The 20,850-nt window shown below is 53.1% G+C and overlaps 11 protein-coding genes across 11 annotated transcripts; 8 read left to right on the top strand and 3 right to left on the bottom strand.

Annotated features, from left to right (window-relative positions):
- Positions 1-180: 180 nt before the first annotated feature.
- Positions 181-1,495, top strand: N7510_002278 (14-3-3 adaptor artA-like protein; the record flags this gene model as incomplete). The annotated part of the gene is made up of 8 exons (XM_056974205.1): positions 181-192; positions 345-352; positions 410-456; positions 523-542; positions 610-621; positions 678-952; positions 1,005-1,092; positions 1,142-1,495. 8 exons carry the CDS (start codon positions 181-183, stop codon positions 1,493-1,495), a joined length of 816 nt encoding a protein of 271 aa, XP_056839322.1.
- A 1,000-nt stretch (positions 1,496-2,495) lies between these two features.
- N7510_002277 (eukaryotic translation initiation factor 3 subunit J) lies at positions 2,496-3,429 on the bottom strand (the record flags this gene model as incomplete). Its single annotated transcript, XM_056974204.1, has 3 exons — positions 2,496-3,197; positions 3,264-3,352; positions 3,411-3,429. 3 exons carry the CDS (start codon positions 3,427-3,429, stop codon positions 2,496-2,498), a joined length of 810 nt encoding a protein of 269 aa, XP_056839321.1.
- Positions 3,430-3,745: 316 nt separating this feature from the next.
- Positions 3,746-5,228, bottom strand: aspf22 (enolase acuN; the record flags this gene model as incomplete). The annotated part of the gene is made up of 4 exons (XM_056974203.1): positions 3,746-4,541; positions 4,594-4,933; positions 4,986-5,042; positions 5,105-5,228. The coding sequence occupies 4 exons, from the start codon at positions 5,226-5,228 to the stop codon at positions 3,746-3,748; spliced, it is 1,317 nt and encodes a 438-aa protein (XP_056839320.1).
- Positions 5,229-6,163: 935 nt separating this feature from the next.
- rpt4 (proteasome regulatory particle base subunit RPT4) lies at positions 6,164-7,446 on the top strand (the record flags this gene model as incomplete). The annotated part of the gene is made up of 3 exons (XM_056974202.1): positions 6,164-6,380; positions 6,431-7,274; positions 7,326-7,446. 3 exons carry the CDS (start codon positions 6,164-6,166, stop codon positions 7,444-7,446), a joined length of 1,182 nt encoding a protein of 393 aa, XP_056839319.1.
- Positions 7,447-7,805: 359 nt separating this feature from the next.
- On the top strand, positions 7,806-8,545 carry N7510_002274 (uncharacterized protein; the record flags this gene model as incomplete). The annotated part of the gene is made up of 2 exons (XM_056974201.1): positions 7,806-7,840; positions 8,002-8,545. The coding sequence occupies 2 exons, from the start codon at positions 7,806-7,808 to the stop codon at positions 8,543-8,545; spliced, it is 579 nt and encodes a 192-aa protein (XP_056839318.1).
- A 133-nt stretch (positions 8,546-8,678) lies between these two features.
- N7510_002273 (glycoside hydrolase family 47 protein) lies at positions 8,679-10,254 on the top strand (the record flags this gene model as incomplete). Its single annotated transcript, XM_056974200.1, has 2 exons — positions 8,679-9,234; positions 9,287-10,254. 2 exons carry the CDS (start codon positions 8,679-8,681, stop codon positions 10,252-10,254), a joined length of 1,524 nt encoding a protein of 507 aa, XP_056839317.1.
- A 193-nt stretch (positions 10,255-10,447) lies between these two features.
- On the bottom strand, positions 10,448-11,812 carry N7510_002272 (M20 family metallopeptidase; the record flags this gene model as incomplete). Its single annotated transcript, XM_056974199.1, has 1 exon — positions 10,448-11,812. The coding sequence occupies one exon, from the start codon at positions 11,810-11,812 to the stop codon at positions 10,448-10,450; it is 1,365 nt and encodes a 454-aa protein (XP_056839316.1).
- A 445-nt stretch (positions 11,813-12,257) lies between these two features.
- On the top strand, positions 12,258-13,668 carry N7510_002271 (major facilitator superfamily domain-containing protein; the record flags this gene model as incomplete). The annotated part of the gene is made up of 2 exons (XM_056974198.1): positions 12,258-12,296; positions 12,379-13,668. The coding sequence occupies 2 exons, from the start codon at positions 12,258-12,260 to the stop codon at positions 13,666-13,668; spliced, it is 1,329 nt and encodes a 442-aa protein (XP_056839315.1).
- A 1,015-nt stretch (positions 13,669-14,683) lies between these two features.
- On the top strand, positions 14,684-15,190 carry N7510_002270 (DUF1993 domain-containing protein; the record flags this gene model as incomplete). The annotated part of the gene is made up of 1 exon (XM_056974197.1): positions 14,684-15,190. The coding sequence occupies one exon, from the start codon at positions 14,684-14,686 to the stop codon at positions 15,188-15,190; it is 507 nt and encodes a 168-aa protein (XP_056839314.1).
- Positions 15,191-16,954: 1,764 nt separating this feature from the next.
- On the top strand, positions 16,955-20,267 carry N7510_002269 (uncharacterized protein; the record flags this gene model as incomplete). The annotated part of the gene is made up of 4 exons (XM_056974196.1): positions 16,955-17,248; positions 17,299-17,563; positions 17,618-19,794; positions 19,875-20,267. The coding sequence occupies 4 exons, from the start codon at positions 16,955-16,957 to the stop codon at positions 20,265-20,267; spliced, it is 3,129 nt and encodes a 1,042-aa protein (XP_056839313.1).
- Positions 20,268-20,565: 298 nt separating this feature from the next.
- On the top strand, positions 20,566-20,769 carry N7510_002268 (uncharacterized protein; the record flags this gene model as incomplete). The annotated part of the gene is made up of 1 exon (XM_056974195.1): positions 20,566-20,769. One exon carries the CDS (start codon positions 20,566-20,568, stop codon positions 20,767-20,769), a length of 204 nt encoding a protein of 67 aa, XP_056839312.1.
- Positions 20,770-20,850: the final 81 nt, after the last annotated feature.

The following is a 20,850-nucleotide window of genomic DNA, read 5'->3' as shown; positions in this document are numbered from 1 at the left end:
ATGTTATGATTCTTCCCAACTCCCTCACAACTCGCTCCCTCTCCCTCCCTCTTTCCCACCCCCACTTGGTCTTCTTCTGCACCATCCATCTCCTGCTTCTTTCTCTCTTTTTCCCCAACTCCAAATACCATCCCACTCCCAACCACCCCTCCATTAAACTCTCCTTAATCCGCTTTCATCATGGGTTCTGAGGTACGTCCACATTCGAGCCCCTCCACACGCTCTCTCTGAGCTGTCACCGCCATCGCAATCCACCCCCCTCTCTTCTTCCCTCCCGGCTTTCGTCGAGATCACCACCCCCATCAAACCCGGAGTACTTGCTGACAGACTTCTTAACCATGCAGCGTGAGAAGTAAGCACACGGTCGCCGGGATTATCTCCAAGTCGTCGACACTGACCCCCTCTGCAGCAAGACGTTCCTCGCGCGGCTCTGCGAACAGGCCGAGCGCTATGATGGTAAGACTTTCGAATATGTCGCTGCATGAGGCGCAAGTGCTGACCGCAGTTTTTTCTGGTGTTTAGAGATGGTCACGTACATGAAGGTCAGTGGTGTCGCTTTGTTTACTATCATTGCTAGCTGTCGAGACATCCATGCTAACGGCCGAACAGGAAGTCGCCAACGTATGTCATTATCCTTGCCGACCAAGATGGATCTGAGATTGACACTGTTGCTGTAGATCGGGGGCGAGCTTACCGTTGATGAGCGTAACCTGCTCTCTGTCGCGTACAAGAACGTGGTCGGCACCCGCCGTGCCTCGTGGCGCATCATCTCCTCCATCGAGCAGAAGGAGGAGTCCAAGGGCTCTGATGACCACATCGGCACTGTCCGTGACTACCGCCAGAAGATCGAGACTGAGCTGGAGAAGGTGTGCCAGGATGTCCTAGATGTCCTCGACGAAGCCCTCATCCCCAAGGCCGAGACTGGCGAGTCCAAGGTCTTCTACTACAAGATGTTGGTTGCGCCCTGCGTTTGTGTTGGTACGACATTCTAACTCCGATCACAGGAAGGGTGACTACCACCGCTACCTGGCCGAGTTCGCTTCGGGCAACAAGCGCAAGGTCGCTGCCACTGCCGCCCACGAGGCCTACAAGGTATGGATGCGATTATCCTCATTGACACACTTACTGACTCCCCCCATAGAACGCTACCGACGTTGCCCAGACTGATCTCACCCCGACGCACCCCATCCGCCTTGGTCTCGCGCTGAACTTCTCTGTCTTCTACTACGAGATCCTGAACTCTCCCGATCGCGCATGCCACCTGGCTAAACAGGCCTTTGATGACGCCATTGCGGAGCTGGATTCGCTGTCTGAGGAGAGCTACCGTGACAGCACCCTGATCATGCAGCTGCTGCGGGACAACCTGACCCTGTGGACCTCGTCGGACGGCAACGAGGGCGAGGGCGCTGGCTCCGCCGAGCCCAAGGCCGAGGAGCAGGAGGCTGCCCCCGCTGCCGAAGACAAGCCCGAAGAGCCCAAGGCCGAGGAGTCTTAAGCGGATGACGAGAGCCCGATACCAGATTGGTGGGGGAAGGCGTTCGCATTTCTTCCTGGATGTGGTTCTGCTAGTCGCTTTTTTGATTTCACCCGGTGGCTGAGTTGACCGGTACAAGATCGTTCTCTTTCCGAGAGACTGTGCGGGTCGGCCGGCGGAGTTTGATATTCGGTTGACGCGAGCGAAGAAAAGGGGCTGAGTGGAATTCCTCTCTCTTTGAATTGTCTCTATTCCCACTCCAGCACGTTTCAATGTGATTACTTAACAATTCCCCCAACCGGTGGCACTCGTAAAGTTCTTTGTAGTTGATGGACTGATGTCTGTGTCAAGTAGAGGGACCGCACCCATGAAGCCACGATCCATGAGCCTTCCCCATCTGAGCCAGAAGCCACCAGCATTATCATATTCTAGACTTCTTGCACGGCTTAGCTGGCACCTGCACTCCTCAGCAAGCAGTGGGTAGGCTTTTATGACTCGCGCAGGCTCGGAATCGTACCCTTCCCCCGTGTTGTCTTGATGAAGGGTCGACACAGGCCTTGCGTGGACGGAGCCACCACCACCATGCACTACGCCATGGATACCCGCCATACAGTCCAAGCACTAGGAGCCAATCAATACCTTCGGTCCTGGAGGGGCTTGGTCTACATGGCTGGCTCATATGACAGATCGAGTATTATCCATGGTGAAGACAGTATAGAATCGGCAAAGTTCTAACTACAGAACCAAGTCATTTTATTGCACGCAGCGGATATAACAGGCTCGCACAAACTTGTCGAATGCAGGGTTATAACGTGCCCAACCAGGTGTATGTCATGTTTGATTAAAGGTAAGTTGGTAACAAGATGATAATTGGGGAATGAATTGGTTCTTCTATATGTTATGTTATGATGGGGCTGTGTGGAGGGGACAAAAGAAGAAAAGCGATGTACATGATGGAACCGAGAAGACCAGCAACAAGAAAGAAAATGCGTGTATTTGCAACGGAGCAAAACAAAACAAATCACATAAAGTCATCATCGCCCAGGCCGTCATCGCCATCGTAGGCGTTGCTGTCGATGTGGTTCTCCCTGGTCGTGACGACAGAAACCTTCGTCTTGGCCGCCTTGCTCTTCTTGTTCCCCTTATCGGCCGCACGCTCCTCGCGCATCTTCTCATTGCTTGCCGTGGTGAGCGCACTAGCAATCTTCTTGATATCACCCGACGGCATCTCCTTCACCAGCTGCCGGACAAAGTCCTGCGCCCACAGACTGTAGTGCGGCTTCTTGGAGTGCGGCGTCAGCAGCGGGATAAGCGTCTCGCTCACCCTCGCAAACTGGTCCTTGGTGGTCGGCTTGAACAGCGGCATGGCACTCAGGTCAATCGAGTTGGTCGGATCCGCCGAGTCCGTCACGACCACGGCCTTGGGCCCGCCGCGTTTGCGGTTCAGATCGATGTCACCGATCAGATCCTGCGCGTGCTTGAGATCCGCGTCCTGCTCTGTTCGGCGCAGGCGCAGGCGCCGCTCGGCCTCGTCTTCGCTGATATCCAGGTCGTCTTCGTCGGCCTGTTTTCGCCGCTCCTCCCGGTGCTCTTCTATCCGCTGCGCCTTAGTCTTCTTGTTGGCTGCGGCCTTGGCTTTCGCGGCGGCTTCGGCCTCGGCAGCCTTCTTGGCTTTCTCGCGCTCGACTTCCGAGTCTTCAGCTGCGTCCCAGGAATCGAGGACCTTTTTGTGGTGGGGGTTACGATTAGCGTTGACTCAGAGAGAAGGAGGGAGGGTATGGTTTCTTACATCGTCATCCTCTTCATCGTCGAATCTGCGGCGCGCTGCGACGGGGACAGGGGAGCTATCGCTCTCGGAGGAGGAACTCTCTTCCTCGTCTGGGTCATGTCCAGTCAGTTGCGATGTCGACAGAGGGGTGGGATATAGAGTACATACCCCACTTTGAAGGCGGCATTTTGGCGGAAAGGAAAAAGGAAAAAAAAAGGATCAAAGAAAGACACACGGAGTGCAAGATCCGGGGAAATAGAGAGAAGGCCTCGCCAACAGCAATAGTAGGTAACCGTCCGACAAAGAAAAGGTCGGAGGGGCAAATTTTATGTGGGACAGGTGGGCTGTCACGTGCTTGGTGCCCGATCTATACTCGCTGCGCATTCATATTGAGAGAAATGTTTCATTCTGCTATTACATTCATAATCATCATCGCCATATTGAACCCCAATGGCATCTCTTTTGGGAAAGACAAAAGAAAAAACTAATCTGCAATGACCGCTTTACAGGTTGACCGCGGTGCGGAAGTTCTGGCCGGCGTACACAGCGTTGGAGCCGAGCTCCTCCTCAATACGGAGGATCTGGTTCAGCTTGGCCAGACGCTCGGAGCGGGCGGGGGCACCGGTCTTGATCTGGCCGGAGCGCAGGCCGACAGCGATGTCGGCAATGGTGACATCCTCGGTCTCACCGGAGCGGTGGGAGACCATGACACCCCAACCGTCGGCGTAGGAGTCCTTGGCGGCCTGGATGGATTCGGTCAAGGTACCGATCTGGTTAACCTTGAGCAGAAGAGCGTTGCAGGACTTAAGCTCAATGGCCTTCTTGATGCGCAGCGGGTTGGTGACCGTCAGGTCGTCACCGACGATCTGGAAGTCCGAGGTCTTGTAGAAGTAGCTCCAGGCCTCCCAGTCGTCCTCGGCGAAGGGGTCCTCAATGCTGACAATGGGGTACTTGGTGGCCAGCGACTTGTACAGGTCGGCCAGCTGCTCGTAAGTGAGCCACTTGGAGGGGTCGCTATCAGGATTCTTGAAGTCCAGGTCGTACTTCTTGGCGTCGACCTTGTAGAACTCGCTCGAGGCAACGTCCATGGCGATATGCATCTTGCCGGTGTAGCCGGTCTGCTCAATGGCATCGGTGATCAGGTCCAGGGCCTCCTCGGCGGTCTGGATATCGGGAGCAACACCACCCTCGTCGCCGACGTTGCCGGCAGACTGGCCGTACTTCTTCTTGGCGAGGGTCTTGAGCTTCTGGTAGACCTCGGAGCCCTGACGGAGAGCCTCGGAGAAGGAGGGAGCGGTGCTGTCCAATGCTGTTAGTTACTGAGAAGTGCAGATTTCTATGGGGAACTTACTCAGGCACAATCATGAACTCCTGGAAAGCCAGACGGCCACCGGCGTGGGAGCCACCGTTCAAGACGTTCTGGAAGGGGACGGGGAGGACGTAGGGCTTCTTGGTTCCGGCCAGGTCGGAGATATGGGCATACAGGGGCACACCCTTCTCAGCAGCAGCAGCCTTGGCAATGGCCAAGCTGACACCGAGGATGGCATTGGCACCCAGGTTGCCCTTGTTGGCGGAGCCGTCCAGGTTGTTGAGGAAAGCGTCAACCTTGGCCTGGTCCTTGACGTCGATGTTCTCCTTGATGAGGGCAGGGCCGATGGTCTCGTTGACGTTCTTCACAGCCTGAAGGACACCTAGAGCATTGTAAGCTCGGGTCCGAGTTCCTAGTATCAAGACGTCACTTACCCTTTCCACCCCAGTGGGTCTTGTCACCATCACGGAGCTCGACGGCCTCGTGCTGGCCTGTGATTTTTTTGTTAGCAGTCATTCACTTCCCATCTCTCTGAAGACAAAGAGGCACACACCAGTAGAAGCACCGGAGGGGACAATGGCGCGGTGGAGACCGGTCTCGGTGACAACATCCACCTCGACGGTGGGGTTGCCGCGCGAGTCGTAGACGGAACGAGCGTGGATCTTGGAGATAGGCATGTTGGGGGAGCGGTGGTGGTAAGCTGGAGGGGAGGGTACGAAAGATGGTCAGCTGGAGAGGAAAGAAAAAAAGTGGTGGGATGGACAGGTTATAAGGACGCCATGACTAAGGGGTGGGAGGGAGGTTCACCGAGGGCCCAAAAGAACAACAACAACGGGCAAAAGGGCGCCGGGGATCCGTCGCAAGACGAATGACACGAGGCAATGGGGCGAATCACGGGCTCAATTGAAACCGGGAATGACGAATGGGCAACACAGGGCACAACAGGTGAACCAACGGGGAAGGAATTGGTGGAGGGGCAGTGGAGGGGTAGTATACCTAGGTGGGTAGGATAGGTGGGTGACTTACTGATTGCTCGAGGGGATTCACAGAGACAGAAGATAGTGGAGGAGCAGACACTCTTAAATACTCTACCGTCACTGCATGCTCCGGTTCTTTCCAATGCGACGGTGGGGCCTTGATCCGACCGTCTGCGGCCTTCAGCTACGAGATCTCCCGTCCCTCGGGTGATGATGTAGGTAGTGAGGGTCAGTGAGGTTGTTAGGGGGAAAACAGGTTAGATTGAATGAAATATATTTAGTTCAGCCATACCCGACTCTGATATAGACTGACATTGTGTCGAGCTAGCTGCTCACTTTTTCTATTCAAGGTTGCATCATCCATCAGGACGAAAATGGCTGCGTAGTTCTGCCTGAGGCTTCGCAGCTCTGCCGTGCTGCCTGGTGACTAATCCACGTCCGTCAGATCACCTGACCGAGGCAGCTCACCCGGCGTGGAAGCTCCCAGCTGTTGTGGTCCCCCTTCGACATCACTTATCATCCTCTCTGAACCCATCTTCCTATTATCGTGTGCATTGATCCACACATCAATCACGATCATCGACGTAATCCACCCTCGCCGCCCTCCCTCGTGACAACCTCCGCTGTCATCCACCATGAGCGGCGCCAGCGATCCCGAGCGGGAGCAGGCGCTCGAGGACTACAAGAAGAACTTGCTGGAGCTACGAGAATGGGAAGCCAAGCTGAGGTCGCTACGGCTGGGTATCAAGGATCTGCAGCACGAGTTTGACGTCTCCGAAGAGAACATCAAGGCCCTACAGAGTGTCGGTCAAATCATCGGCGAGGTCTTGAAACAGTTGGACGAAGAGCGATGTATGTTTCCTCACTATCCACATGATGAAAAACCAGCTGACCCTTCCCAGTTATTGTCAAGGCCTCCTCCGGACCGCGGTATGTCGTCGGGTGCCGCTCCAAGGTCGACAAGGCCAAGATGAAGCAGGGCACCCGTGTCGCCCTGGACATGACGACCCTCACCATCATGCGAATGCTGCCCCGCGAAGTCGACCCCTTGGTGTACAATATGTCGCTGGAAGATCCGGGTCAAGTAAACTTTGGTGGAATCGGTGGCCTGAACGACCAGATCAGAGAACTCCGGGAGGTGATTGAACTGCCGCTGAAGAACCCAGAGCTGTTCCTTCGGGTGGGAATCAAGCCTCCAAAGGGTGTTCTACTCTACGGACCACCCGGGACAGGCAAGACGCTCCTGGCCCGAGCCGTGGCCAGCTCCCTGGACACCAACTTCCTGAAAGTGGTCTCCTCCGCGATTGTGGACAAGTACATTGGTGAGTCCGCTCGCCTGATTCGAGAAATGTTCGGGTACGCCAAGGAACATGAACCCTGCATCATCTTCATGGACGAGATTGACGCTATCGGTGGCCGACGATTTTCGGAGGGCACGTCGGCCGATCGAGAGATCCAGCGGACATTGATGGAGCTGCTGAATCAACTGGACGGATTCGACTACCTGGGCAAGACCAAGATTATCATGGCAACCAACCGACCCGATACGCTTGACCCGGCCCTGCTGCGTGCCGGTCGTCTGGACAGGAAGATCGAGATTCCTCTTCCCAATGAAGTTGGTCGCCTGGAGATTCTGAAGATCCACACAAGCGGCGTGCGAATGGAAGGGGAGATCGACTTTGAGAGCGTGGTGAAGATGACCGATGGGTTGAACGGTGCTGATCTGCGCAACGTGGTCACCGAAGCGTATGTTATCGAATCTACTCCGGAAGGACACCATCACTAACCCAGACGCAGAGGACTATTCGCCATCAAGGACTATCGCGATGAGATAACCGCCGACGATATGAATAAAGCCGCTCGCAAAGTGAACGAAAACAAGAAATTAGAGGGCAAGTTAGAGTACAATAAGCTCTGAGCTTCGCAAATCCAACGTTTCATCACGGGTGATCCGGTGTGGGGTGGAAGCTGATATATCAGAAGCTGTAATTGTACGCCTTGAGAAGTATAAGCATGTGTTATTGCATCTATCAGCATGAAATGCAGACGTAGCAGAATAAAGTAGACTGAGGCGTATTGTATGAATTATACATCTCATCCACCAGAATTGAAGTGTAGAAGTCGTGTTATTCGGAAGCAGATGGAGCTGTAGGTCCGTCCTCAGGTTGGTTAGTGATCGCCCTCAGTGTTTCCGCCTCCTGTTCTGCTACGGCCACGTCGCCGATACTTACTTTCCTCATCAGACCACGATTTTGCCCCGTCGCCCCCTTGGAACTCATGCTACATCATCTACCGCATGGCTTCGATAGCCGGTAATTTACGACAGATCAAAGATTGCGCGCCCGCATCTCCCTACCGTATGCCCGCCCAGGGGCCGCAGATCCCCGGAAACACTCTTACCAAACAAGACTGACGACATGCTTTCAGACCAGTAATCGCACGGAATCCTTCACCATTGCGCATCATTCTCCAGTAAGGGAATCTGCAATCCAACCGAGGCCCCCGGTCTGCGCAACCTTTGCCCCGTCCCGTGCGAGGGCGACACCTGGATAGCCATGTCATTCCAGGCACGGCAAACCGTTCGACCTCTCGACCCCCCTCCTCAATACCGCACGACAACCAACACCCTCGGTGGCTACGGGCTGTCCGCACCCCGGATGCCCCAAACCGTGACCAGCTATTTTGGGAACGACCGCGCTCTCCCCATGTACAAAGATAAGCCGTATTTTGCGCCGCGGCGCACGGTCCCGAGGCGGCGGTGGAGACTCCTGCTAAACGTGCTGGGCGTATGTACATTGATCTACCTGTGGTATTATAAGGGGGCTCTGCTATCGTGGAATACTACGGCACCTTATGAGGCCCAGGACAAAGGGTTAGAGCTTTGGAAGTGGATTCAGAGTCTGGACGACACCGGCGCATCCAAGGGGTCTGTGGATTGGGATGAAAGACGAGACAAGGTACGGGATGCGTTCGTTGTCAGCTGGGAGGACTACGAGAAAAATGGCTGGGGTAAGTAAGTTCATGTTTTTGGCGGACCAGTGCTGATGAGCGCCGCAAACAGGCTACGATGAGTATGGACCGATATCCAACAAGCGCCGAAACATGGTAGAAGGCGGGATGGGCTGGATCATTGTCGACGCGCTGGACACGATGATCCTCATGAACCTCACGAAACCGGTTCAGCATGCGCGGGAATGGATCCACACCTCGCTGCAATACAACCAGGACCACGACGTGAACACGTTCGAGACCACCATCCGCATGCTGGGCGGACTGTTATCCGCACACTATTTGTCAACCAAACACCCAGAACTGGCGCAAATCACCGATGACGACGTCGGCGCTCCAGGCGAAGACCTGTATATCGAGAAAGCCACTGACCTGGCTGATCGCATAATGAGCGCTTTTGATACCAACTCTGGGATTCCGTTGGCGAGTGTGAATCTTAACAAATCAGAAGGTATTCCCGCGCACAGCGGCGGTGGCGCCTCCTCGACTGCCGAGGCGACGACGGTGCAGCTCGAGTTCAAATATTTGGCCAAGTTGACCGGAGAGTCGGAATATTGGACCATTGTGGAGAAGGTGATGGAGGTCATGGATGAGCTGCAGCCGCAGGACGGTCTCGTTCCGATCTTCATCAGTCCCGAATCCGGAAAATTCAAGGGAAATGAAATTCGCCTGGGCAGTCGAGGAGACTCCTACTACGGTACGTCTCGCAAACACTCGTTCCAGAACGCTTCCCAACTGACTTTGCTTAGAATATCTCATCAAGCAGTATTTGCAAACCTCCGAGCAAGAACCAGTGTACAAGGAGATGTGGGATGAGTCTCTACGCGGGATCCGAAAACATCTGCTTACATTTACCCAAAAAGCCCGGCTGATGATGGTCGCCGAGCTGCCCTCGGGTATTGGAGGTAAACTCCATCCCAAGATGGACCACTTGGTCTGCTTCTTACCGGGAACCATCGCGCTCGGTGCCACGGGTGGCCAACCGCTGTCAGAAGCAAGAAAGTCATCAAGCTGGACCCAGCAGAACGAGGAAGAGGTTCTGATCTCCCGAGAGCTAATGAAGACCTGCTGGGCGACATATTTAGCCACGGCAACCGGGCTGGCGGGCGAGATTACGTATTTCCAGCTGGACAATGAGCCCGTGATGATGGCGGACAAATACCCCGACCCTCTTGCGTCGAGCAATGCTGGATCCACGCCCAAGGAACTGAAGAGCATCTCTGGTCCGTTGACGCGGTCCGACAGCGATCCCTGGCGCAGTGATTTGAGCATCCACACCGCAGACCGCCACAACCTCCAGCGGCCTGAAACAGTCGAGTCCCTCTTTTACATGTACCGCGTCACCGGCGATGAAATCTACCGCGAATGGGGATGGGAGATGTTCGTCGCATTCGTGCGCCACACCGCCGTGCTGGAGGAGGTGTATGACGAGGAGGGCCAGGCCCAGAAACGCATTAAGGGATTCACATCTTTATCCAACGCCGATACGATCCCTGCCGTCACGCGCGATAACATGGAGAGCTTCTGGATGGCTGAAAGCCTCAAGTATTTCTACCTACTGTTTTCGGACCGCGACTTTATTTCCCTTGAGGAGCATGTCTTCAACACCGAGGCCCACCCATTCCCGCGCTTCAAGCCTTCGGGTGATCTTAAGACGGGATGGACGCGGAAGCCTCGCTCTGATCCTAGTTCTGGGTCCAAGCCCGAGTCTCCGTAGAGTAGACGCCGGGATATTTTGCATTTAGGTGTTTTGGCTCTGCTTTTTTTGTTTTATTTTGATAGTCTATGGATGGAAGTGGACCCCGATACACTATCAATCATATTGAACTTGGCTTCTGGTGTGGTAATCTGTTCACTTTTGTATGCAATGCAATGCAAGAGTAACTAACAACTTGTACACATCCAATATCCTACCAGCCAGATTCCTCGCTCTTGGCATCCGATCTACCCATCGCAGCCGCAATCAACTTCTTATACCCCACAACAGCCTTGGTAATGTGATGCACAGAGAGAGCCTCGTTATCGCCATGGGCAACAAAGATACTCCCCGGTCCATACAGATACCGCTTCGTACCCTTCGCCACGCTCAGATTCGGCACATCAGTGCCATAGTTCACAGTGGTAACATCGAAGCCCTCGACATCCGTATCCAGATCCTGCGGCGGATACAATCCATGCGTGGAGAAATCCACAGTGACATTGGCATCAGTGTGCCGCGTAGCATCTGCAACCGCATTGGCGATGATCTTGCGCGCCTCGCCGGGTGTTCCCGCCGCAAGACGCACCGCGACATCTGCCACTGCATGAGCCGGGACGACGTTTGTAGCCACGCCCGCGCGAACGACACCGATGTTCAGCGTCGTGGGACCGTACTTTGGAGAAGAAGGAAGGCCGCCATGCTCAACGCCGATCTTCCCCAGCTGGTCGACCTTCATCAGCGCGGGAAGAATAGCAGAGACGGCACTGTGACCGAGCCATGGGTACCCGGAGTGCGCGGCCTGACCCTCGACAATAACCTTGAAGCCTAGCATACCCTTGTGTCCGGAGACCAGGGCGAGATTAGTAGGCTCGCCGAAGATGATGGTGTGGAAGCCGTCTTTGGATTGGTTGTTGAGGTCGGAATCGGAGAAGGTCTTCATGCCGCCGCCGCCGAGTTCTTCGTCCACGACAAACAACAGACCGAGCCTCGCGGAAGGATGTTGGGCGAGTGTTTCCAGTGTGGCGAAGACTTGGGCTGCGACGCTGGCTTTTGCGTCGACAGAGCCGCGGCCTCCCACGATCAGTTTCTCAGGGTCGATGGCAGAGGATGATGAGGTTTGGGGCTGTTGCACTGAGTAGGGGATGAATGGTGGGACGGTGTCGATATGGCTTGTTAGGAGGATGGAGGGTGGCGAGGTTAGGGAGGAAGGATAAGCGTAGATATTGTATCGGATTTTGGGGACAGCATCATCATCATCGTTGTTTTCCAGAGGAGCGACCTCTTGTTTAATGACGGTGAAATTGTGCGCCTCCAGGAACTGAGTCACGAAGATGCCGATGTCGTGCTCGTTGCCGGAGATGGATTCGATCTGGACGAGATCGCGGTGAAAGGATAGAAGAGGTGAGGCGTCGATAATATCATCCAGACTAGTTGGATCATGATTGACAACGATCTCGGGCTGCGACAGCGAGGGAGAGGTCCCGAGGTGCTGCTGTTGTTGATATGCGGGGTGCGGAGAAGCAGATGCCACGGCAATGGTGGCGGTCGCTGCCACTAGATACCGGGCGTATTTCATGGCTGCGGAATTGAAGCCAGAGATGTGGGTATCACTTGTTGTTGAACAGCCGAGAAGAGGACTCGGAGAGAGAGAAAGTGGTGGGAATAAGTAGTTCGTCGGACTTGTTTCCGCTGAGGGGGATCCGGTCACGTGCATATGCTCTGTATCACATTGGGAGATGCAAGGGCGGGCTGAGAGCGAATAGTTTGGTCTTGGCTATGATGAGGCAGTGGATGAGTGCCATTTAATATTGAGATTGTTGGAATTGGCGATACGACAATGTCGATAGTGAGGTTGTTGGTGGACATGCCCGTCGTTGACAGTGCGGAATATCGATTTCCGCTCTGGCAGATTTTCGAGAGGGGAAAGGGAGAGCAGGATATTCTTTTTTTCTTTCTCTCCTCAACAGTGCTTCATTCTTGGCCTCGCAATATGCAATACTGCCTGTAATTCAAACATTGACATGGATGAACCGAAGACAGAAGCTGCTCAAGCAATCGAGGTATCTGGTCGACAACCCGAAGATACTCCCAAAGCAAGTTTCCCTCACGGCGATGGTGCAATATTGCTGACTCGTGAGATAGAATTGGTCATGGCTCCGCAAGCACATTGTATTAATCCAGTGTTCCTCCTACGCGGTCGCCCCGGGCTTCACCAGCTCCATCTTGATTCCAGCAATCAACGAAGTGGCTCAACAATTTAAAGTCCCCGCTCAAACAGCAACCTATCTCGTGGCTGTCCATGTTCTTTTTCTGGGCATCTCTCCTTTCGTCTGGATCCCATGCATGAATACATATGGCCGCAGACCCGTTCTGATTGCGAGTCTCTCATTATCCTGCCTCGCGGCACTGGGTGGAGGCTTCGCAAAGAGTTATGGCGGTCTCATGGCTGCACGAGTCTTCCAGTCCTTTGGCGTATCGGCAGGGTTTGTGCTACCGGGAGTGATCGTGGTCGACCTATTCAAAACCGAAGAGCTAGGACGTAAAAATGGGGTCTGGGCACAGATGGTCGCTATAGGCGCTCCGCTAGGTGGTGTTATTGGCGGGCCTGTAGTTTACTATCTTGGGTGGCGATGGACGTTATGGATCACTTCCATCGCCAATGCTGTTCAGACCATAGGCTTCGTTCTGACATGTCCCGAGACTTCTGATTCCCACCGCAGAAATGGGGTTGGGACGCTCAAGATGCGACAATTTGTCGAGCCATTTCTTATACTACAATCGCCGCATATTGTCCTTGTTGCCTTTGCTTATGGGGTCACATTCGCCGTAACCTCAGTCGGACTCGCTTCCATCGTCCCTCTAGCATTTGAAGAGCGTTACGGACTGGGGACAATCGATCAAGGTCTAATCTTCCTCGGTCCTCTTATCGGCGTCTTGTTGGGCGAGCGGCTAGCCGGACCAGGAAGCGACTGGGTCATGAATCGTGAACGACGTCGTTGCTCAACTGCAGACTCTGAGCGTTTAGAGATTCGTCTCTGGATTGCCCTACCAGGCTTTCTGCTGGCCATACTGGGTGTTTTGATCTTCGGTCTCACATTACAATATAGCACACACTGGATTGCACCATGCATCGGATTTGCAATCTCTAACTTTGGATTGCAGCTTGTGACGACTCCAGTCAAGACATATTGCGTGGACTGCCTCAAGTCACACTCGGGGTCGGTGCTGCAGTTTATCAATACCGTCCGACAGATTATTGCCTTTACCGTGCCTTTCTGGAGTCCTAACCTGAATGCGAGACTTGACTATGGACTAGGCTTCGGGATTGAAGCAATCATTTTGGCTGTTTTCTCTTTGGGCTGTCTTGTGGTGCTCTGGAAAGGATTTGGCTGGAGGAAGGTTGTACACGTGAAGGGATTGGTGGATGTATAGTTCAGGTAGCTTTTGATACCAACAATGTTTGAGGTGAATGCCTCTAGTAACACGGATTTAAAAGCGAACTTGACATACGTAGCTGGAGGGCCTCATGTTTTCATTGGTCTGGAAATCGGAATGGCACTACATTGGTGTACAGGAGTTTTCGAATTCAGTTTTACCTCCGCAGTCTTACGACTTAATTTCTGGAAAATACATCCGAAATGTGCTAATCCCATTTCAGATCACCGCTCGATAATTTTGGGCGGAAAACTGTGATGGTAATAGCCGTACCCAAATCGATAAGTCATCGTCATAATACCGTAATGTCCCATAGAATTAGATAGAACCTCTGGGCAGTCCTGACGGTGTGCCAAGATCGCCCGCCTGCTTCCTCTCCCATTGAGCTGATAAGGACTTTCCAAGTGATTGATTTCAGAGATGAGCCAGTATGGCCGATGATATATCTCAATCTGTAGAGCATGAATCATGGGAACACAAGTCGGATCATGCCCTAAACCCTTTGCTACTGTGGCAGCCCCTACGCCATCTAATCTGCGATCTACAAGCCCCTCCTCATCTGGTGGCCTTAAAAATGGAATCGAGCCGACAAATAAGCTGACCCACATCCCCTCAGATTCCTTCAGCTTCTGACTCTCTTCGTATAGTAAGAATGGGTCTCAACTCCGACGGTAGAATGTTCAAGAACACCCATCCGGATACAGACTTCCAGGAAATCGGTATCACCCTCGATTCCTTTGTAGACCTCTTTTTGCTTCCATCTTTCCCCAGGCGTGGGGGCGGCGCTCGACCCCGAGGACTAGACTCACTTGAGGCCCGTACCTATACTCCCCACTGTAGATCTATCCTATCCCAACGCTAGTGCTTACATATTATCGTGCAGCCAACAGCGGCGCGTATCCACCTCCTAGGAATGGGCGTAAACTACATAACCGACCAGCCTCCCTTGTCCCAAGGCAGAATATCTTTCTACACAAATTTCATATCCATAACCCCAAATCCGATTACCAGCATGGTGTACACCCTTTATGAGGGCTTTGTTCTCCAGACAAAGCGGGCTTTAATCACACTTTCGAATATTCTCCACAAAGCCGAGGAGCAGCCCAACGCTTCCAGTCTTCCGTCCTGTCGACTTCACGATGACATGAAATCACTTAGTTATCAAGTATTCGCGGCAACCGCGCAAACATCGCTAGTTCTGGCTAAGCTAACAGCCGAATCATTGCCAACCGAAGACACGAGTAAGGATGTTGTCTACGCATATGCGGAAATGTACGCGCGTATCGACAAGGCGCTCCAGGCCCTCGACGTGGCAGACAAAGACTTCATCCTCGAACATTGCGAGGATGTCAGGCCTACGCCTCTGGGAGCGAATACACTTCCACTGTCTGGGACTACATACGCGTGCATTATGCAGGCTAATATCTTCTTTCATGTTACTACTGCCTATGGCATCTTGCGCAAGGAAGGCGTGCCCCTAGGCAAGGCGGATTATATTTTACCTTTTGTAACTTCCTAAGGCTCAACGTTAATCAAAAGGTTTGACTTGAACAAAGCGCATAGAATCACCAGTCCTCATCCTACGCGTTTGTAGAATCTGCGTACAGCTGTTGACACTCCGAATGACATCATGTAGTGCAGCCTCGGGGGCCTGATTGACCCTATCGCACGTCGCAGGAGGGGCACAGAGGTAGCGTGTGTATAGGAATTTCGTGTAAAATACAGGCATCGAAGTCTCGCGTCGTATTGTAAAATACGAAGTCTATCTAGGAAGTAGTCTAGGCACAGGGGGTGTTGACAATGATCGTGTCAGGACTCGTACATTTCGGATTTATTTTCGGGGACCTAACCGTAAAAGTGTGGAGGTAAAACTGAATTCAAAAACTACTGTACTGGACATACATGTGTGTGGAAGGCGTTCTGTCCTGTTATTTGCAGGCGCTTCGCCAGTTCCGGCCTTGGCTAAGTACCTCCGGAACAACGACGACGACATCTCCCACATACCTTAAGTATTCTAGACGCCAAAATACGTGCACGTTCTTTATTGCCACCAGGTCCTCGACTCCATGCCGCACTCCGGTCTGGACCAGCTCCTTCATCGACCACAGTCCGGACTCTGGCAGCAGTTCCCAGATCATCCTTGCGTCTTCCTCGTGCGACAGCTCTGGTCCTGATATCAAGCTATCTCAGCCAAACCACTCACAAGTCCTGTTTCTATCATCTGTATCTCTGATAGTCATAACAGCCAGCCCAAGCTTCCAGACGGAGATCTTCTCATCCATTCTGGTGATCTTACACAATCAGGCTCGTTGAAGGAACAAAATATCTGGGCCGGGTCGGTGCTAGATGGATTTTATGTGTTAATTTCGCATGATTCACCACGCATCCATCTTGACTTGCTGAGTCTGCCTGCGTGTATCTACTACGAGAGGTATGGCGAGGTCGAGCATGGCCACATGTCTTTGGACATGTTCATGAAAGCGCGAGTACAGAATGGCTTCTGTTTGATGGACTTCAAGACATAGTCTATCTATGATTTGGGGGTTTGCGGAATGAGGAACAGAGGCAACCCATCAAAGTCGTCATTTGATGTGTTGCAATGCAATTGGTTTATCAAATTCATAACTTGCAATGTCACGTTGGCCCGGCATAAAAGTGACTTTCACGTTATCTCCACCTTATACAACATAAGCACCACACAACTTTCGGCAGCACAAGCCCCGGTGGAACCAGACACGACGCCTCAGATTCTAATTCACAAACCCTATAAAAGCGACGAACTACACGCGATTGCATAGTTCCATGTGGGATGTACAACTTCAATCAAGTACATAACAGCGGGGAAAAATCTTGCAAGTTATCAAATCCCTGCGGTCGGAGGATATCTTCGAAGTCCCGTGTCACCGTTCATGCAGCAATGTTGATCAACAGAAGCTTCTTTGATCCTAGTCGGTCAGACTAGTACTTACCGCCCCAAATAAAAATGCCGAACAGGGAGGGCAACTAAGTGGGGGAAAGAGGAGGGGCCACAACTCGAGCAAAGATCTGCAATTAATCATTCTTCATGCACAATTATCCAGATTCGCGGCGGTACAAAAGGTGATCCTGGCGAAGCACTCGGCGCACGTTGAATAATCTTCCCGAGGCATGTTGTTCACTTATAAATCTATCTCTATGCCCCTCCCTCCTCCTCCGGCTCCAGTTTAACACTGTCTTTTTCCCCCATTGTTACTTTGTGTGGTTTATCTTAATTCATTCATTCATCAACACCTTCCCACCCGTCATGGCAACAACCAAGGAGCAACCCGGGAAACGGATTATGGCTAAGGTCGTCGATGATGCGGCCGCAGCAGACCCCGATAGGACGTTTGCGGTCATCCCGAAAGGACCAGAATTATCCGATGGATTGCAGACCATCACAATAAAGCAGGTGTCGAACGCAACGAACTTTTTTTGCAATTGGATCGAGAAGACGATTGGATTGCCGGCGCAGAACCGCGAGACGTTGGCTTACATGGCAGCCAACGACGTGCGTTATTGCTTTTTTCTACTCGCCTGTCAGAAACTAGGCTATCAGGTAAGAACTTTAGAAGATGGTTATCAGTAGAATGCTGATCAAAATACTAGGCTTTCTTCCCGTCTATGAGAAATTCGGATGAAGCCCACACCCACCTTTTGAAACTCATTGGAGTGACCAAGTTCTTCACTAGCGCAGAGCGTCACGGGCGTGTTCTCGAGATCCAAAGCTTTACCCCTGGCATCGAAGTCTTCGAGGTCCCCTCGTTGAAGGCCATGCTCGCCGAGGGCGACTTTGGCTCTTATCCATTCCCCAAGACGTTCGCCGAGGTCGAAGATGACACGGCATTGATCATCCATAGCTCTGGAACAACTGGTAAGTCTCACTTCTATGTAATTACAATAGTAATCAAACTCAACGTCTGTATAGGAATGCCTAAACCAGTGTCTCTCACGAATGGCTTCTTCGGTACGATGGATGCTATCCCTCGGATGGAATGGCCTGCAGGCCGTGAGCCCAGCGTTTTCTGGCAGGACGGTCAGAAGGATCTCGTCCTGAGCATTACACCGTTCTTCCATTTGATGGGGTTGATCAGTTTGATCTTCACTATCTTCCATAAGACACCGGCTTTGATTGGCCCCGAAAAACCACCATCTGTAGCATTTTTAACCGAGCTCATAAAATTGGGTAAACCTACAGCTGCGGTTCTTCCTCCCTCGGTACTAGAAGATCTCGTCAACTACGACGACGCGGTTGCTTCTATCAAAGAGATGCGTGCTATCTACTTTGGCGGTGCTCCGATTGCGTCGGAAACGGGAAAGCGGCTGCGCAAGTACACTAAGTTAGTGACTGTCATCGGATCTAGCGAAGCCGGCTGGATTCAAGCACTGGTGCCTGAAAATCCAGACGACTGGATCTACTTTGAATGGCATCCGCAATCCGGGGTTGTTATGGAACAAGTAGGCGAGGGCCTATACGAGATGGTGTTCAAGCGACAGGAGAACCGTAACCGGGACTTCCACGGTATCTTCCACACCTTCCCAACGGCAGATACATATCGAACGAAAGATCTCTTCACCCCACATCCGACGAACTCCGGTCTATGGAAATTCCACGGCCGTGGAGACGACGTGATTGTCCTAAGCAACGGCGAAAAGTTCAACCCGGTCACGATGGAGAAGATCATTGAAAGTCATCCACTGGTCTCGAGGGCTGTGGTCGTCGGCCAAGCTCGATTCCAGGCCGCTTTGCTGATCGAACCAAGCACGCCGGAGATGGATGCTAAGGTGCTTATTGACGAGATCTGGCCAACGGTGCAGTCGGCTAACCAGACAATTGCCCAACACGGCCGGGTGATGAAGAACCACATCGGAGTCGGTTCGAAGGATAAGCCGTTCAAGAGGACCCCGAAGGGTTCAACGCAGCGGCAAGCTACTGTGCGAGAGTACGAGAAGGAGATTGCTGCCATCTACGTTGCTGGCCTAGAGGCGGAATTGGAAGACCAACTCCCGGAGACCCTCGATCAGGCCACCGTTAGAGACTACATTCGCCAAACGATTGCCCGCGTGCTAGAACAGTCTGATGTTCCCGTAAATCAGAATCTCTATACAACTGCCGGACTCGACTCCCTCATGACCATCCAGATATCTAGGATGCTGCAGAAGGGCATTCAAATGCGCCGACCCGACGTGAAAGCAGAGCTTCTGACTCCTCAGACGATCTATGGCAACCCAACTGTGGAGCAGTTATCGCAGGTCGTTTGCGATATCCTCGCAGGCAAGGCAGGGCAAGGGCAGTCCACCATCAACCGAGAGGAGAAGATTCAGGGTCTAGTGGATAAGTACACGGCCGATCTCCCTATCCGCGACGAGAACTTCCCACAGAGTACAAATGCGCCCACCACCGTTATTCTCACCGGATCAACCGGCTCCCTGGGGACATACCTGCTCAATAGCCTTCTGGCCACCAAGTCCGTGAGGAAGATCTACTGCTTGAATCGGTCCGACGCGGCCCAGCGCCAGAAGAAGGGTCTCGAAGAGAAAGGCCTGCATATCGATGATGCTGGATGGAAGAAGCTGGAGTTCCTACAGGTATCATTTGGAGAGCCGCGGTTCGGTCTCGACGAAGCCAAATACCAAGAGCTCCTCGGATCCGTCGACACGATCATTCACAACGCCTGGAAAGTTGACTTCAACCAAACGGTCGAATCCTTCGAAGAGACTCATATTCGCGGCGTTCGGCGCTTCATCGACTTCAGCCTCCATAGCAACGCACATCTTCATTTTGTGTCTTCCATCAGTACCGTTGGAGCATGGAGCCCGGCCATGGGCCCGTCAGTACCAGAAGTACCGATGGAGGACTGCGCGGTGGCTCTCGCACAGGGATATGGCGAATCCAAGCATGTCGCTGAGCGCATCTGTCTAGAAGCTTCCCGGCGAAGCCGCGTGGCGACGACGATCTATCGCGTGGGACAGATCGCAGGGCCGACGTCCCCGAGCGGACAGTGGAATCCGCACGAATGGTTGCCCACGATCATCGCTACGTCGAAGGCGCTGGGACAGGTCCCCAATCGACTGGGAGCGATGGCCGTTGATTGGATCCCGGTGGTAAGAACCCTCAGTGTCTAATTTTATCTATCAAAATTATCCAAAGTCCCTCTCTGGTGGTCAATAACTAATCATTTTAGGATACGCTCGCCTCGATCATGACGGAGCTCGTCAACACACGTCATGCCAATCGATCCCTCGACCTTTGCTCCGCGTTCCATCTGATAAATCCGTCTACGGTGCCGTGGTCCTCGCTGATCCCAGCTATCCAGGAGAAATATAGCGGCGTGGAACCAGTCGACCTGGCGGAGTGGGTCGGCGAGCTCGAGACGATCGAGAAACCGACTGCGGCAGATGTAGCGCAGAAACCGGGCCTCAAGCTGCTGGATTTTTACAAGAGCCTGCTGAGCGAGAACTCGCTAGTCGTGGAGCTCGAGGTCAAGCGCACGCAAGAAGCCAGCGCCACTATGCGAACACTCGGGCCGATCTCCGCGCCGCTGATGTCGAATTGGTTGCAGCAGTGGCGGTTCTAGGCAAGAGTAGGGCAGACCTAGTTAGCTATCTATCTCTCGAGACCAACCGAGAATGAATCTTATGCGCCTTCCTGTTTGGGCCGTGCTTAGCTCATCCGGAAGTTTAGCCGGCGTCCCGATCTCGCTAGTCCTGTTCGGGTCAAGCTTCGGCGCCGTGCAGCAAGAACAGTTGATCGATCGGATGGATGGTGATGATGCACAGAGCTGAGAGAGAGTAGTAGATCCTCTTTCTCAGGACTATCCCAGACGGAGCAGATGAGGTTGGACTGGTCACGCGAGGTCTATCCTTCCCGTCGGGATGTACCATAGCCCTGGCCGCGGTGGTTCACTCGCCTCCACCGGCGTCCTCCAATCAGTCTACGCCCTTTGCTTCCTCCCCGAATCGCCGACCGCGTTGGATCCCAGGATCCAGACTAGCCATGTGGATGTGACGTTAGATAGCGAGACCCTGGTGCGTCATGGTCGACCAGAGATACACCACCCTCGTCGGGGTCCTCCGTGAAATACTAAATGTTGCCGAGAACTCTATTCCTGACAGAGCAGCCAGAACCCTTATCGGTGCAACCCTCACTAAAACCTCGGG

The sequence above is a fragment of the Penicillium lagena genome (genome assembly GCF_028827675.1).
Source record: "Penicillium lagena strain IBT 129212 chromosome Unknown utg000001l_segment0_segment0, whole genome shotgun sequence".
Taxonomy (NCBI): domain Eukaryota; kingdom Fungi; phylum Ascomycota; class Eurotiomycetes; order Eurotiales; family Aspergillaceae; genus Penicillium; species Penicillium lagena.
This window is presented reverse-complemented; position numbering and strand designations above follow the sequence as displayed.